The following is an 18662-nucleotide window of genomic DNA, read 5'->3' on the forward strand; positions in this document are numbered from 1 at the left end:
TTCAGCTATCTTAAAAATAAATAACACACACAATTTATCAGTGTAATTGTGAAACTATACCAGATAACGTCCCATGGCAGTTCTGCATGCCAATTTGATACTGTAAATTTTAAATTTACCCAAATGTATTTATTACATTACCAATTTATACATACCCTACCCTATACTTACACTAAAGAATTTTGTTCACATTTAAATTTAATAGATTATTTTTCATTCTTGTGTCTTGTAGTTTCATAAAAAACTACAATTCAGGTTAAGTCCTTTTCATTGTAGCTATTTTGTTTTCAACATGATAGTGAAAAAGACAAAACGACAAAGGATGTCAGAATCTTTTGTCAAAATTTATCTACAGAATCAAAGTTTCTGAAGGAGGTAGAAAAACAAGAAAGATTGTAAAATGATTACTTTCTCTTCCAGGCAATTGTAAACAGACATAATTTCAAATGGTGTTATTTGAATGTATGTAATACGCAAAAATCAACATTGATCAAAGTTTAATTCGAGACCCTCAGAATTGTAGCCTACAAGAATGATGGAAATCAAGTTTTGTGACTACAAAGTGGCAGATATACACCCAGGAGCAGAACAGGCAAAATTTGTATGAATTCATGTCAGCAGCAGTCAACATATGAAGCTATATTTAGTAACAGACCTACAGTCGTGATCAGCACCATTAGCTAAAGTATTTGCTGTACAGCTTTTGTTAGGACTAAAGGGTAATATCTCAGGACAGAAAATGATCCCTGTGTATTTTGTCTATTTATGGCATCACGTTAAAATGATAATTTTAAAATACATAGTGATTAATGTTTATAAGTGCTGTGTTGTCCGGAGAGGTCATATTTTTAGACTTTACAAGCAGAATGGGAATGTAACATCCTCCATTATGCAGCCATGGAGATAGAATTGCATTATGAAGATTTTATGGGTCACATTATAATGTGGGAGATGGCTCATGGTTTATCGTGCAGTGAACAGTATTTGAACCGTGGCAAACGTTTACAAGGTTACCTAGTGTGACATTCTAACCAGTTTGAAGGCATGGAACAGTAAAAAGAAAGATGCTTTTCTGTCTGGTTATTACACCTTCAGATTTTTAAACAGTGGATAGTGCATGTTTGTTATAGAGTAGTGTGTTGCAATATTTTGTACTCAGAACAAAAGGAGTTTACAGCTCGTTCAGAGATCAAAAACCTTAACTCTACAGGATATTACTTAACTCTTTGAGTGCTGTAATTTTTTCCGCCAAAATTTCAGTTCACTATTTTACTAATTTTTATGAATTTTTCTGAAATATTTTTGATAATTTTGACGAAACGTACGTCACATTTCATTGGCTTCACTTCGTTATCAAAATGTTGGCAAAAATCTGGAAAAAATTGACTGGGATACATTTTATTAAGGCAACAAAGATTGACTTTGGCACTCAAAGGATTAAAAGAAATTCAGTTTACATAATGATGAAAATGAATGCTTCTGATGAGAATAATTCAACAAATTGAACAACAGTTTAATGTCAATCATAGGTATGGTAAAATAACCAGCACATTTTTGATCCATAAATGATACTTCCGTGTTTATTCATACTGACAATACTCAATGGCTACAATCCTGCACAGCTTTAATGATATTTCAAGAACAATGCAGTAACAGAGAAAAAGCACAGGTTGGGTGAACCATGCAGATCGTAATTTTGTCTTCTGTTTCAAAAATCTGTCAGCACTCTGTATATAGAACTGTCTATGTGAATTCAATATTGCTTTGAGTTTGTAAAGTGTAAAACAAACTTACATGGAATTTAACCCAACTTTGGTGCAGACAGACCCAGTTGTGACGGTAATCATACATGTACCTGCGGTCTATCTTGCACCATCATCATAACTGCAGTCTATCAGCAGTGGGGATAGTAAACATAAGGCAAATGCTGACAGCATTGTTTTTCTTTTGTCTCTGCAGTGTGTGAAGACAGAGAAGACTGTGGCATGGTTACATCAGCGTTGGATGCAACCACTCCTGATGAACTCCTCACACCTATTGCAAAGCTAGAGAAATATATCGACAGTGATAATGTTTTTAATAGGTAAGCAGTAGCCTTATGTCAGTAATTTAACCTTGAACAATTTACCAATCTGTTAACAACACACGTATAGTAATCACAAAAATCTGCACTCGTATGCAAATTCAAAGTATCTATTAGTGCTATAAATGTAGATGTATGTAGAAGATGACCTAAAAATGTACTCAGAATGTCTTTTCTATCGATTCTTTCTGTTTGGTACGAGAAAAATTGACAGAATGTGTCATAGTTCCATAATATTTGTTGAATAATTGTATTCAGAATATTTTTTGGCTTGATGTAATTTGTATGGAATGAGCTAAGTTATGAAAACCAAATGTTTTAGATTGAGCAACATTAGCCCAAGGAAGTCAGATTATTACCTATATATATGTGATATGATATATGATATGTTGCTTTTCATCTTCTAACACTCAAATTCAAGATATTTCCATTTTCTGTCATCTACCCACATCTAATAGCTTTGCTTACTGTGTAGGTTGGTCATGAATTAGTTTTACAGCCACCTGACTTGCTCAAGCAAAAACAGGGTGAATATTATTTGAATGAATATTGACACAATTTGTATTTTTGTCCATGACATTTTCTTTCACATGTAGTGTTATGCCTTGATTGAAAGCTTACGGAAGGGCATGTTTAATTGTAGTCCTGTGTTACATACTCGAAGATGTCTAGGTATTGCAGTCATAAATTGTTCATGGTATCAAACATACGATAGCATGGAGCACAGAGTACAAGCTGGCCCACTACCAGAAAAAAAATGAGCTGTAGAAATATCTCACCTCATCTACACCCAGCATCGAGAACAAGATGGCTACTATAAGAAAGGAAAGAAAATTTGTAACTTATATCTCTCACTATAATTAGACTCAATATATGGGTTGAGATGACCTGCTACACTGAATGAAACAAAAGTTGTGATAAATGAAAACGTCCAGTATCTCTGTCCAGATGTTCTAGCTCTTAGAAAGTAATTTTGCTGATGTGTAATAGTTGCTATTCTTGGGCTTGCCTGTGGTGTAGGTAAGATTAGTCCGCGTCATTCTCAAGCAAAGGTTACGTGCTTCTCTTCTTCAGGTTTACTGCTTTTGTAGAATGTCGTGTGAGGAGGTAGTTATGTGTGAGTGAAGGGAGAAAGGAAAACTGAATAAAATTGCGTATTGTGACACCCCCTGTACATGTGTTTACAATGAGTGGTTTGCAAGGGTTGAAAAGACTTGAATCCTATCACGGTCCAACAAATGTCATAGGTTACAGAGAAAGAGATGCACATAGCTTCACACATGTATGTGCACTCATAAAAAACTATCCACATATGCGAACACGTGAAGAGAATCGTTGCAATTGAGTACAGTTACCAACATAAATTATGTCAGATACCAGGCATATTTAAATATTTGTTATATAGACCCACCATCAGATAAATCAGTATGCCGGTATGTATTTCAGGCAAACATATAAATAGTTTTGATGGATGCTATCATAGGGTGTCCTGGTCTTTCTGGTTTTTTGTGAAAAGACAAAATTGCTATGATATTTTTCCTTAAAAAACCTACAAAGACATTAGGATATTTAAGTCTCATATATCAACCATGAAGGCTTATGAAGTATCTCATTCCACAGCTAAATTGTTGATTTCCTGTCCATATCATCGATAACTTGCACGGATGAAGCATTCCTAGGAGTAGAAAAAAGGCATACAAGCACTGTCTTACTATATACACTTACATTATGAAGGAGGACAAATGATGACTGTTATCACACAATTTTCATAAGGAAATACAACAGCCACAGTCATATTCAACAATACTTACGTTTGTTACCCAGTATATTGCTATGCTATTAGGTAAAAATGCTGCAGTATATGTGCATATTGCAATATTGAGAAGTGGAGACTGATGCATAGTCCATACATTTCGGTATTTCTGTAATAATCATATCATCATACAACTCGCATTCTAGACCGGGGCATCAAGAGGGCCAGAGTGCTGACCACTATATGTACTGTCAGAGCAATTCTTCCCCATTTCAATCATTAGTATGTGCCACAATCTAGGATGCACTTCTTTCAGCCTGTAGAGTGTTGCCTGTGCAACTACATGTACAGAACACAAGACAAATCCTGGTAATTGTCTTTATATATACGTGGGTCCCTTCAATGGTTCTACTCCGGAATAAAAAGGACGCGATACGTACGCCGTTCTACATACTCAGTACGCCCAAATAATCACGTGATGCCGGTACAAACAACCCACATGTGTACTGAACGCGTATGGAAATACACGTACGTCTGTGCGCGTTTGCGCACATGGCTTTGTTTGTACCGTGGTCGATTCGAATTCCAGGTTTGGGTCCCTTCAATTGTGTCATTGTGAGTGAGCAAGGGCACCCGCCAAAGTCACTGTGCATGGGGTGCCTTGAAACAGTCAGTGATAAAGAATGAATGTTCTTTACTGCATGCAAATATTCCATTTTTCTCAATGGTTGATGTATGTATGTATCATACATGCATGTACAGTGTCGTAATTGAAATTTCTTATGTCATCTGTTTCTTGAACATACTGAACTCAATAAAATTTCTTTGAAGGGTTTACATTTGTATTTGTTTAGTCTTCGTGATACAAAGTTTTTGTAATTCGCTGTTTTCTGTGTATTTTAGTGTTCACATGGTGCGCATATACGTGGCAACAAAAGCTTTCCAGATATAGCTTTGACATTGTTACTTTGATGGCTGCTAGTGGACTGTGGGAGTGTCCTGAATAATATTGATGGTCAACATTCTAGGCTTAACATAGAGTGAACATACCAAAAAATCTTTTTATCATCAGAAATATTTGTTTAATGACATTGATATCTTAGTCACTTCTGATGTGCAAAACTTAGAATTAAAAAGTTAATATTGAATCCAACATCCAAATATCATTTATAACCATTTCATTGCATCTTCCCCAAGATATGTTAAATACTGCCAAAGGAGATATTGTAGAGGGACAATAATCTGTAACTTTTGATAAAAGCTTTATTAACTTTATTCCTAAGAAAAAAATGGTACATTTTCTTCTTCGTCATTCTCTGTGTAATTTGAAATAAAAAGAATTGTCCCTGCACAGACAGAGCACATTGTATACAACTTGCAGTGTACACAATCTACTCCGTCCTGAATTCTATGGGACCAATGTTCAGTCACCATTGATAATATTATAGGGTTATTCACAAAATACGGCCCTGTATGGACGAGGGCTCAGTGAGTGACGTATTGGACGAGCCGAAGGCGAGTCCAATACGTCACTCACTGAGCCCGAGTCCATACAGGGCCGTATTTTGTGTATAACCCTATTATTATACACCTCCCTCCATTAATCGTCCGTTTAAACTAATTCTATGGTAAATTTTGAGGGATGCGGCACGCGCGATATGAGTGGAACGCGCGCGATTGTTGCGTTGGCACGAAGCCAATTAATTTTCAGTGCAGTACAAGCAAACTTCGCTGAATGTTTTCAATTTAATTAGTTTTTTAAAATAAAAATCAATTGCATTTAGACTCAGTTTTGTGTTTACGTGTGTTAAACCTTATACTACGAATACATTTTGGTGGAAGTTGCTATTAGGTCTTTAACTCACCGTAAAATAGTTTGTTTATATCCGATAATCACTAGGTCAAAGGTCAAACAGGCGCGTCGCGCGTCTCCCGTATTCGGGACTCCGCGTACTATACAAAATACGGAAAGTTATTGGACGGTCAAACTCCCATAGGTTACGGCAGTAGGTGTATAACATACAACATTACATACATTCTTTGCCTGTGTTGACAAGCTGAATACCAGGTATTTTGACGTGATTTTGTCAGTAGAACAAGATATTCCTGTGCAAACAGAACAAAAACACTGGAAATCAAAAGGTACAACTTACAGAGCGTTGAGGTTGAAACAAAATATGATTTTTGAATTGTTGAAAATAGTCTTTCCATTCTGGAGAATTACATAATACACAGCCCTCTGTTCCGTCAAAACTTTAAACTTCATCATAAATTAAGCAGTTTCTGCTTATGCTGTTTATTTTCACAAATCAAAAGTATCTTTTTTTCCTTTTGATGGGCACTCTTACTGTCATAGTGGTACCTGATAATGTTCAAATTTGAATACTGGCCGTCAGAGAAATCTCACTAAAGATGTTAGTATGACTCTTCCATCACCAAGCACATGTACTGGTGTGTACACAATTACTCAAAGTGGTTTTCTAGGGGATGTGCGGCTCCACACAAGAAGCTTGAGTGAAAGGTTTGGTAAATTCAGGATGCAATAGTGTGAAAAGAAATTTTGCACTCTGATTTGAAGGTTTCTCAACTCATTCTGACCATCTCATTTCCCAGGAAATGCGTTCCAGTGAAATGGTGGCAGTAGAGGAAGCCCCATTTCCCTTGCCTGTCTGTTTTTTCAATCCAGAAAGGTCACACATACCTCGTGAGTTTGACATTCAGAGAATAAATGTGCAGTCATGCAGCAATGATAAAATGTTTTGTCCTATTACTCATGAAAAATACATTTCATCATACTGTTGCTTAATTGCAAAGAAATATTTTCACATAGACGAAGACGCTTTCGTATGCTCAGTCAGCCGTAAAGTTAAATGATGGTTGAAATTAAATAGTTTCTCTTCAAAGGGCAAGAAGCCAAGAGGAGCTTGATACACTTGAAGAAACATCTCCAACTCAAAGGATCTATTGGAGAAAAAAAGGAGTCGTACATTTGATGTAGACTGTGTTGTTGTCTGTTAGCAGCAGTAGATATTTTCAAGTAAAGTTGAAAATATCACTGAGTGGGGCCATTCTTAGTCTTTCTCTGACATGACAGTATTTGATATTAGGAATGATGAATTTGCCCGGCTGGTGTATCCAATATCGTGTGTGTTATGCATATCACAAACTTTTCCTCAAGACAGTTAAAAAAAGGTCATTTTTGATGAGACTCCGGCACCTGGTGTCTGTATATCCTATTGAAACTGAAACCGCTACGGGAGATGATGGGCTGTTTTGGTGTGGACTTCTCACAGGAAGCGTCAACTGGGAAAAGTGTCCCCATGAAAATAAACACGTGTACGACACATGCAAAATATCATCTTGTACCAAGATACTCACATATGCAGTTTATGCATAGAATAAAGAAATCAATGTATTCTGGAGACCGATGTTCACAATTCAGTACATGGGTTTCCTATATTAAATGTTGCCTTTACATCCTGTTCTGATGTTGGACAAGTTCATCTAGGTCTCTGCAAATAATATTTTGAATACCAGCACAACAAACCAAGACTACTGAAATCATTTCTACTTATTTTCTTGGAAAAATATTCCTATTGAAACACTTCAACAGAATGCCAGCACGCCATGAAATGTATTGTCATATCAGTCTGGTCCTGAGAAGCTTCATTTGAAGGTCTCAAATCAGAATCTTAGTGTGATGGTCCATGTAGACTACAAGAAAAATATATTGGTTGGCCAAACAGAAAAGATGGTGGCCATTACAAAATAAATTCAGAGGTTGTCATGTGCTAATAAACCTTCCTTTTAAAGCTTGTTGTGATGTTTGAAATGTCAGAGATTTATTGCAGATCGAGTGTGTTGCAGAAAAAAATATTAATTTAGGTAGGTGTGATGTTGACACCATCGGCATCCTTCGTGAGGTGACGATTAAATGGCGTGAAGAGACTGTGTATAGACCGTGAAAATGGATGTCTTAAACTTCGTAAAATTTCCTTAGCTCAGTCACTGTGATGAAAGTACTGTACACACTAAAATCAATCAATCAATCAATCAAATTTCAAAAGGTATCAATATTTCCATGACATTCTCCATGTCCCTTATGGTATCAAAACTGGTGCTCCGGCCAAAAGGGCCTCCGATGTTTTCATTTGGTGGTCCAAAATTTTAAAAAATGATGGTTTTTTTAGACTAAAAAGTATGTTAATTATATTTTGAAGTCTAATTATTCCCAAACCTGTGTTGTGGCATGCCAGATCAGACTTGGACAATGCCCTAGACACCACCTCAAAACAAATATATTGGAACAGTGTGTGGTATGCAGTCATGGTTTGCATGTAGGCACAGTCCATTGTACACATGCTTGGTGGACATTGTGATGTGTCATTGCTGTGACCTTACATATGGGTTGTTCTGGACACCCTTCTTGTGTGACATGCTCCGGTGAAATTACACATTTCCACAAATTTGTGTTTGTTTACATAGTGAAGTACAGTGGTGCAGTGTGTTTGTGTACATTGTTGTGTTTCATTGACTTGTGGGATGGAAAACACCAGTGTGTACAATTGTGAAATTTGTCTGTAACTTCATGATTTTTAGTTTGGTTCTCAAAAAAAATGTGTGCATGATTATATTTTGTTTGTATTAAATTTTTTGATGTGCATGAAAAGATGTGATGGTAAATGCTAGTAAAGTGGTATGGCATTGGTAAATATATGTTGGCACAAATGAAGTTGTGTACAGATTTCTGATAGTGTAATGTTGTTGTAAAAATCTTATGACACACAAATACATTGATATATTTGTATGTTTGTATTCCATTGCACATTTATGAAAAAGTATACATTTAATTCAGTTTCTGGTTAGAATATGGCAATACATTTTCTGAAAATCGTTAAGAAATTTGAGTTTTCAAATTAATAAACTACAAATTTGATGTGTATCAGTTTGATATCATCAAAATATATGTGCTTTGTACATTTACCGACTGACACGTTTATCATCACAGCATTCTATTATTGAAGCAGCTTTTAAATAAATAATTCATGATTTTGCGAGTTATTTGGTTTTGATATTGCTGTGAAATTAATGATTTATGATTTTGTAACGACGTTCTGCTTTCAATAATTGTGCAACGATTTTACAAAGGAATCTGTAAAACCATTATTAGAAGGACACTACCACATTGAAAAAAAGGTGGAAAAATCAAATGTGTCAAAAATATACACATGTAATACATGTGGGCAAATTCTCCTGATTAAACCAAATTTTATAAAATTTATAAATTTATGAATAAATTTTATAAAATTTATGAGAAAACTGTTCTGAAATCATTGTACGTAGTAGCAAGCATTCCTTTTGCCTGTGTTTTGCGGAGGTTTCATTTTGCATCCATTTCTGTTATGGCCGTGTGCTAGATTTGCTAAACATTATTATCATGAACTGCCTGCAGTTTAACTGTCCGCCTAACATGGATCATGTGAATTGCCATGTAGGTGTCTTCCAATAGGATTTTGCAGGAGACAAAAATGATGCAATTATTACAGTGTGCTAGTGATTATGGCATCTCCCTGACCTAAAAAAACTGAATTCTGTGACAGATTTTGTCTGGCTTATCAGTTCTAGGTCATTTGTGTGTGCTCTGTATTTTACCTTGAACATTACTCAAGATTTATCCTTGAACCAGGTAGCCTTTAGCTAGAGCCATAGTAATGCGGCTGATGCGCTAGAAAAATTCAGCCTCCCTTTACAGTTGCAGCTTGCGCATCCAGTCTCTCTTTCTTCCTTCAATCCCGAGTGTCCTGCGTATGATTTGGTGAATTTGACCCCCCTGTGCCTGTACTCTTCTTACCTTTGATGGCCGCTATCAGTCTCAGTCTTGCATAAGTATCGGGGAATGAGGATGAAGATCCAATGCTAACAGTGTTCACACTGCGTGGTGACCTTGTCTGTTGACTGTTCTCTTCAATTTCAATCCAAGGACAGGTACATGCCGGCTAATGTAGAAGCTGAAACGCAAAGGATCGGTGGCCGTCTTTTCTGTGTTTCTTACCTGCCTGCGTCAGATTTGAGACTTCGATGGAATTTTCAACCATTCTGGAGTGGAATGTTCGACACTGATTGCACTCGGTACCTTGATTTTTTTTCCCCGCGACCTGCTACAGTTGGATTATATCAAATACCTGGCCATGAAAGCACAACAGTATGCCTCACTCAATCAGATCGTGAATCCACTAATGGTTTTCTCAAAATGCAGGACGTCAGCACCGGGGTCAATCAGAATCAGCAGTGTATTTTCTGTAACAGGCATTTCACCATGTTGTAATCTTGTGTCTTCGATTCTTTAAGCCTCTATTTATTTCTGATATTTGAAAACATATACTTACAAATTATCTTCCTTTTTTTTTTCCAGGCAAATTGTGGCTCGAGGTTTGCTAGACACCTTTCGATATGTTGTCGATAGTCCTGAAGAAAAAGAAACTGTCGTTCAAGCTTTGGGGCACATGGCAGATGACGTTGGTAAGTGTTCCCTGAAAGGGCAGTGCTCGCTGTGTATTTCTACGTCCCCTAAGACACGCTGCAAATTGTGACCTCCTTCGCCCCCTTCAGGGCTCAGTTCTAGGAAGTCTGTATTCATGCGGACTGCAGTGCATCTAGGGGTGCGGCTACGGTGAATTTTGCCGTGCTGGCCTCTTGCCATTTGTATTCAAGCCAAGTCAGGGTCGTCGGTGTCAACACAGCCAGCCGATATTGTTACAGGTGTACATTGTGACAAGTACGCGGAGGGAAATCATCCATATTTCCCGATTTAAATTGGACTGAATGTGATTTTTTTTACCGTTCTTCAACACCCTTGAGGCCCTACTCAGAATGAATACACTGTTTTCACCGCAGAACCCTACCTATATGTGCAGTATTTGTTCTCAAGCAGTTAAACCAGATGAGAAAACTGTATAGCAGACACTGGCCAGCGATGTGTATTCTTGGTATGAGGATTTCTTTTAGTCAGTCTATTTTTGGATTGAAACTCTATCATTCATATGTATGCTAATTAGTTGCGGTTGGTCATACCGCTCATATATTTTATTTTACCCAAAGCAGTAAGTAAAATCTAACCATTGCATCCAAGATACATGGGCCTCAAATAATACACTCGCCCAGTTAAACCTGTATTACTAGGAAACCAAGTAACCATAAAAGAAAGGTGTCTTTCTCGCTGAGGGTTTCCATGTGTCAAGGACATGGTTATTCACTCTTTGTGTCAGTTTCCATGCGGTGGATAATAAAAATGCAGTGAGTGCCAGTGAAATGACTGAGTGTGCGCTCTCCTTAGCTGATAAGAAATGAGTCAAGGCAAATAGACAGAGGACTGGCTGACAGCAGAAATATTCATCAGTTATTTAATATTTCAGATCTTTATTTCTGCTTTTAGCATAGCAGCGATTTTTTTAGCATATTGTGTTTGATTTGAAGTGAATAAATGTTCTTCTGAGGTTGTGCAAAAATGTCATGATGATGAGTCATTATAATGAAAAAGTAAGAGGTTGGCAAAAAAGAGGTGAATGATATCTTAGATTCACACCAAATATTTAATTTTCCAACCCATAGAAATCCTCACAAGTAACATAAGAAACTAATATAGCTTTGAGTGAGATTTCCTTATGATCTGTGTATATGATATATATTTGACCCAGCATTTTTTTTGCATTTTGGTTTGTCAAGGCAATGCTTGTCCACACAATATTTTTCACCCATCTTTGAGCTGTACATGCTGTATCACTGCAGTTTTGTGACAATCTTTATTGCGAACCCCAGAATGCACTGATATTCTGGCCAATCGCTTCACTCGGTAGAAGAAGGTCAGTGTGTGAGCGGTGATAATGACATCATGCAGAAGCAGCCGCTTTTGAAAATAAATGTTAGAAAATCACAATATTTGTAGATGGAATGATATTTATGTGTTGCGAACTTACTCAAAATTTTCACACCATAAAATTTTGCCGCTGCCTCTCTGCATTGTTAGGGTTTTCTGACGTGGCAAATCAATGCTTGACAGTGCTGATATCCGTTGGTTACTGAAACATGCCATTACTGAGGCGAGGCAGGTCTACTTATTTATCCTGTGTCTAAAAGGGACAATATCCAAGTACAGCTCTGTTACCCAGTTGATGCAAAAACACTGGAACTGTACGTAGTACAAGCAGCCCCAGAGGTTCCTTTCAGATGGAAATACCACGATGTTCTTGTGGAAAATAAAGTTGACCTTACCTTAATTGTGCCTATCGTAGAAGGATTTGGGGACCCTCTGAGTATTATTGATGTGTATTTATTGTATGTCAGTATCTCCTGTTTGAATTATTTTCATGTTTGAAGATTTGAAAATGTGGATATCTCTGCTGTGCAGGGAGTGTATATGTTAATGTCCCTTCCATGCTAAGCCTTGCACAGTGTACATTAAGGAAGATGCAGATCTCTTCTGTTAATAGAATCGTGGTCATTTCACTCTATTCTACAGCTGTCAGCCTCTCTGCTGTGATTTTAATACCGTCTTGCATTTTGTCAATGCAGTTCAATATTTGATTTCTGTTATGTTTTCTTTCCCAATCAGAGCCATCTGTACGAGCAGAACTCATGGAGCAGATTCCACATATTGCAATGTTTTGTCAAGACAACAGGGACTACTTCCCAGACACTGTGTCAAGGTGCATCATCCCAATGATTACGCGATATTTGTTAGATACCAATGTTCAGGTGAGTCAGTGCAATCTATCGATGGATATTTGCATCTGCAGAACTGTCACAGGAAGCCAAACATATTTTAACCCCATCACTTTCACTGATTACTGTTCAGATACAAGAAATGATGTCTTCATATTTTCTCTGTTACCTGTGAACATTTTATGAAAGTATTTCCCTTGTTTTAGCACAAGGTAGGATGTGCCTTGGGGATGGATATTTGGACTTTCAAAAATTTTACAATACATTTGTGATACACCACTTGTGTCAACTCCTTTTGAAGCGCTCAGAGGAAGTTTTCACTGTCTGATTATTGTGAAAATAAAAAATTTAATTTTTCGCCATAGTATTAACACAGGGATGTTGGACATTTTGAGTTTCGAGTTTGTAACTTTGCAGTAAATGTGCGATGCCAATGGGTAAATTCTCCAGGTTTATTTGCAAGGATAATGTGTGTATTTATTTAACACCGTCCAAAACCAATAGTGTATGATCCAAATAGTCTAGAAAATGTTCACATTCAGATCTTGTACTTTGCCTTGTTGTCAGTGCACTCATTGTGTGTGTAGTACATGTATTATTAACCCTTTGAGCGTTGCATTTTTTCCCACCAAAATTATAGTGTGCAACATTTTACCAATATTGTGAATTTTTCTGTAATTTTTGGACAATTTTGGACCAAATGAACGTCACATTTTATTGACTTCAGATTTTTATCAAAATTTTAGCAAAAATTAGAAAAAAATCGACTGGTGTATATTTTGATATAGGCAACATAAATTGACTTTGGCACTCAAAGGGTTAAATAATTGGTTGATTCTTCATGAAAAGCATCCAATAATGATCATAGATGTTATTTTTTTCAATGGAAAAGGGAATAAAATTATTTGCAGAAGCGACCCCTGGTATGTCTTTTGACAAAAAGAACTCCACAAGATTTGTTTTGATAGATTTAAAGCTGTTGTTATTGACACCTGAAAATAATAAGTAGATGCAGTTTAGGTAGAAAATATCTTTGAAAGATTGGTAAAAAATTGAAGAAATCTGTGTAGGTTCACTCCATAGCTGTGCAGAAACAAGAATTCGTCCAAAAGGAATCCTTTTATTCCTCTGCGCAATCTGTAATTCTATCTTTTCAAAAATGATGCCTGAAAGAAAAGTATGTAAAGTAATTTCAATATTGTGTACACTAGGCTCTCTGATGATCAGCAATATCTGTCTTTGTAAAAGGCATTTTAATTTCACAGTTAAAATGGAGAAAGGAACGGAACATGTAGTGTTTATAGAAAATTGCATGTTTTAGGAAAATAAAATCAGTATTGATCAGGCCACGTGACATAAACCACAATAATTTACATGTATATCCATTGATGGCATAGATCAGTTTTTGCAAAAAGCTTTACGATGACGAATTCTCAATTTGCCATCCAGAATGTCGGTTGAATAGCTGAGTTCATTTTCTGTGGATTTTGATAGCTGGTGACAAACTCCCTGGCTCACATCAATGGTTTATGTCATTACCTTATCAAATGCTTTTCAGTGCTGCCAAGTTTTCTGAGGAATAATTGATGCCCCAGTTATCATCCCTGCAGAGTTACTGAACTGCCATGAACCCATCAGTGAATCCATGTCAGCCTGCTTCATTTGTAACACTCGGCTATCTCAAATTTGACCCTGCTGCATATTTAATGTGTGTGTGTGTGTGTGTGTGTGTGTGTGTGTGTGTGTCTCTCTCTCTCTCTCTCTCTCTCTCTCTCTCTCTCTCTCTCTCTTTGTATTTTGACTTTTTGTTTCTGCATACATGTAAGATCTGTCTTCTTCATGCATCCCCGTGTGTGTATTGTCAGAATCTACATGTAAGGTAGCCATATATACCGATAAATGTGTACATATATATCGCTCTCAGTCTGTGTACATGTCATGCCCGGGATTTGCTTTGAATTTACCTAAAATTACTATCATATTAAACAATAACAACAAGTAATTTCTGTAAGGGCATTAGCAATTTCTCATTGGAGTATCATCTTCTTTCCTTCATACACTAAGTCAAGATTATTCACTAACTCATTTTGCCAGTATAAGTCCAGTAAACTCAGCCAATTCTTCAAGAAATGTTCTCTATGAAGGTGATGCTATTTTTATCTCAAAGGAAAAAGAGGAGAATGTATTTATTAATAATATTTTTAGGAGAAATTATCTACCAGGCGAAAATATTTGTAACACTGGAAAGGTATGAATTTCAAATCACTGACATCCTAATCGTCTAGAAGAGTGCCGATCTGCTGAACCAGTTAATTGCTTGAGACAAAAAGCCACTTGCAAATTCTATGTGTCATTAACTTTAATGTGTTAATCATGGAGTGAAAAGAGCATGGAATCGATCAATTGGGATTGGTGCCATGTCCTGCTTTACATTAAGAATACATACAGGAAGTGGCTCTCACTGCTCCAACCCTTGACTACAAATTAGCTGTCAAAACCCCCTACAGTGATTTGGTGGTGTATTATTGTAATGTATATGACTCCGTAATTTTATTGTAATCCATGTTTTTTTAAAGCTCCCATTAGCTGTAACTTTTCATGTAATTTTCTAGAATTTTAGTTCTGTTCACACAATATAATTTCTTCTTCCTGTACTCTAAAAATAATTTTGAAATGCCTTGTGCTCAATTTGTCAACACAACCAGTGTGTAATGTAATGTCCAGTGTTGTTGTCGACAACTGAATTGCAGCCAAGACAAGGATTTGTTTTGTCAACAACCACATTACATATTGTACTCCTTGCATTGTGTTGTCATAAGTAATATTTTGGGGATATGTATACTTTTGTGATAAGATGAACATGTATTTGTCTATGAGCAGGATCAGAGTAATTAAAGATATTATCAAAAGTCACAGCTATTGTCCATTGAAGGACATTGCCCTAGCAAATTTTACTAGACTTCATCCTCTATGCTAGGATGAAACAAAAAGTTATCGAGGTTCCCACACCCATATCGAGTTCACAGACCTTAGCAAAATCAATGTAATTAACATTCGTCTTCGTGCCCAGTCATTCTACTATTAATTTTATCCAATGGTATTTCAGATTTTGTTCATGATGATGTCATGCGAATCTTTTCAGAAGACTAGACTGCATTCATTTTCTTGGTGACGTTGTTTAATTTCCAAAATATAGAATGGAATTTATTATTATTAGATAGAAAGAGTGATGCTTGCTGTATATTGCTGTGTAAGGTCTTACTATGGTCCATATACAAAAAAGAAACTCTTCAAACTGGTGTATTGGGACAGGACCAATCAACCTCGGTAACACATTTTGCCAAAGATGATCTAAATTAGTGTCGCTACTCGTTTTTCCAAAACCAAAAATTTATCATAAAATATTAAATAAATATTTTACCCCTGTCACTACATTTTTTTCCGTATATTTTATGGTATCACTGTGCCTCTTCAACAGTTGGATTTGGTGAAGTTTGCTGACACACCACCATTTTAGACGTTTTCCCCCTCGAAACTTCCAACCATAATCTCACCAAATCAGGAATAAAAATCAGGAGTAATCCTGCAAAGTTTGGTACTAGAGAAACAAATTACCTGATCTTTACCGATATTTAAAATTCACAATAGCCTGTATTAATTGTATTGTGTTATCGGAACCAAAATTTTCGATTTTCTAAAACTAGGATTGTTAAAAGTTTGTTTACTCCAAGAGCTTTAAAATGAGACCCCACAAGTGGCAGATCAGAAAAAGAATTGTAAGAATTTGATAGTCTGAATATCTGTCCCTAAGAAGGAAAGAGTACCAGGACATCCCTTAGTGGTTGATCTCTCAGTCAGACCAATCATATTTTAGTTCTTACCAGAGAGTTGCTGATGGACTTCACTGCTTTCCATGTGCATACAGTTTCATATTGTTTTTTTCATGCCACTTCACTTCAAACTATTGGTAGCCAGGCTTTGGTTTGTCCCTGTTGTTCTCAACCACGTGGGTGGACCTACAAACTGTGAAACATGGGAAGGGGTGGAAAGGCTTTTGACAGTTTCTTTTGTGGATGTGCAACAAAAGCCTTGGAATTTTAATCTGTTTTCTGTATGTTGGCATCGTTTATACTGTCATGTCTGTCCAGTTGACTGTATGGCTGTACTCAAGTTCACCTGTTCAGTGATAAACTTTAAATGTATCAACATCGTTTCACTCTTTGAGCTTGTAATAGTCTTGTAAAGTGAAAGCTCACAATTTTTGATAATAAGTTTCCATGAAATTTTCAGTGAGGCAGTGTGTACATCCTCTTTGAAATCATGCATGGAGTAATTAGTTTTGAATTACATATAGTTGCATAAAATTTATTTAGGAACAAAAATTAGTCATAGTTATAATTATAATTTTAGGCCAATGAATATTTTCCATTGAAATTGACTCATTAGTGATTCATTTCATACTTTAAAACAATGCTCTACGCGTAATGAATATATTTATTTATGAAATAATCAGGACAAAGTATAATGCCAAATGATTTCACACTATTATTGAGGAATCCGTGATTTTGCATAATGACAAATAATATGACCAGTAGGCAGAACATCACTGAGTGCTCATTTGTTGACATTGAAGCAGCAAAAGTTGTACTTCATGCCAATATATACTGTTTTCATGTCGCTTCATGCAGTTTCATGAAACTTCTCTCACCATTAATACTTCTCTGTGTTTAAAAGTTGTTTATTGAAGTCTTTTGAAAGTTGTGTGAGTTGGAAAAATGTTACCGTTTTGTACTTGTCACTTGAGCTTTGCTGTGCAAGGTTTTGCAGTGAAACTGAAAGTGTAGCGTCAAAATGGCAGTTTTTCTCATATTCATAGTGCTAGCAAGAATGCCCGGAATTCCCATTGATGTTTTCACACCACATCCTGTGATGTGTTTGCTGGATTTGAAACATTGGTTTTTGTCTGTGGTGTATTTTTTTTTTTGGGGGGGGGGGAAGGGAGCCCTATTTAGGTCAGTTGAAACAGTGAGTTGTGTGTCCTTGGTCTCTGTTATTCAACTTATTGGATCACATGTTACAATGGATAAGACAGACAGGACTCTGGTCAATTGTGCCACCTGCCATTTTTGGAATAGTTGAGGCTTGAAAAGTCAGAGACAACAGGAAGTCAACTACCCCTGCTCTGCTATTTGGCATTGTCTGACACCAAAACATGCTCTTGTTTGACAGTCCAGCCTGTACTGCTGTGAATTTGGGACCATTACACAATGAAATAGACCCTGCAAGATCTCGTCATTACAATAGAGAAACATGCATAGTATTATAAAGTGTGGGCATCACTGTTCAGTATGTCACTATACTTCTGGTGACGGATTCCCCTTGTTACAAAAACATGTTTGTTCCCTCTGCAGACAGTCTGAGACTTTGAGAACAATGCCATGATCAGCTGTGATGTTGCACTGCCAAAGACATTAAGCATTGTTATATATCTCTTTAGTACTTCAGTGTGAAGAGAACAAAATTTCACACTGTTGAAGCTAGATATGGGGGTTACCTCTCCCTGCACTGGTTGCCCACTACACACCCAAGCCTGAAGACTTGTCGGGAAGATCTGTCAAAGTTGTAGTAGTGTTAGTGATTGACACTTTGTCAAGTCTTTGAACTGATGGGTTTTCTCCATTGCTGTCAACACTATTTCTCACTAACTTAGTCCAACCACACCCTTTAAACAAGGATAAACCATAGTTTTCCAGGTTGAGGGTCTGAGTGATCCAGGCTCACCGTGGAGATTTCTTCCACATGTTCAGAAGGATCACCAATCCCTAATTTCAGCGTGGTTGGTTGTCCAAATGAACAGTGTTGATCAGAATGTATTCTCACGATGTTCTTTTTTCTCTCTCTTCTGTCACAGGTTCGAAAGACCAGTCAGGCGGCTGTTCTTGTCCTTCTTGAGCAGGAACTAATTGAGAAGAGCGATGTTGAAAATCATATCTGTCCTGTGTTGCTCCATTTAACCGGCCCAGACAGTACAGACGATTACAGAACGGAAGCTGTCGCTGTAAGTGTAACACTCTTTTAATTTACTAATATTCTGACAGTTTTAATGCT

General features: G+C 36.7%; 1 protein-coding gene across 7 annotated transcripts in view; it reads left to right on the plus strand.

Moving 5' to 3' along the window:
* LOC139148017 (serine/threonine-protein phosphatase 4 regulatory subunit 1-like) overlaps positions 1 to 18662 on the plus strand; it is a 67331-nt gene that overhangs the window by 20943 nt on the left and 27726 nt on the right. For all 7 annotated transcript variants that reach the window (XM_070719278.1, XM_070719274.1, XM_070719275.1 and 4 more), the window contains 4 exons: positions 1960 to 2083; positions 10249 to 10355; positions 12445 to 12587; positions 18466 to 18612. In XM_070719278.1, coding sequence (XP_070575379.1) covers positions 1986 to 2083; positions 10249 to 10355; positions 12445 to 12587; positions 18466 to 18612 — 495 coding nt within the window. In that variant the 5' untranslated portion in view covers positions 1960 to 1985. The remainder of the gene's footprint in view (positions 1 to 1959; positions 2084 to 10248; positions 10356 to 12444; positions 12588 to 18465; positions 18613 to 18662) is intronic.

This window comes from Ptychodera flava, chromosome 13 (genome assembly GCF_041260155.1).
Source record: "Ptychodera flava strain L36383 chromosome 13, AS_Pfla_20210202, whole genome shotgun sequence".
Taxonomy (NCBI): Eukaryota; Metazoa; Hemichordata; class Enteropneusta; family Ptychoderidae; genus Ptychodera; species Ptychodera flava.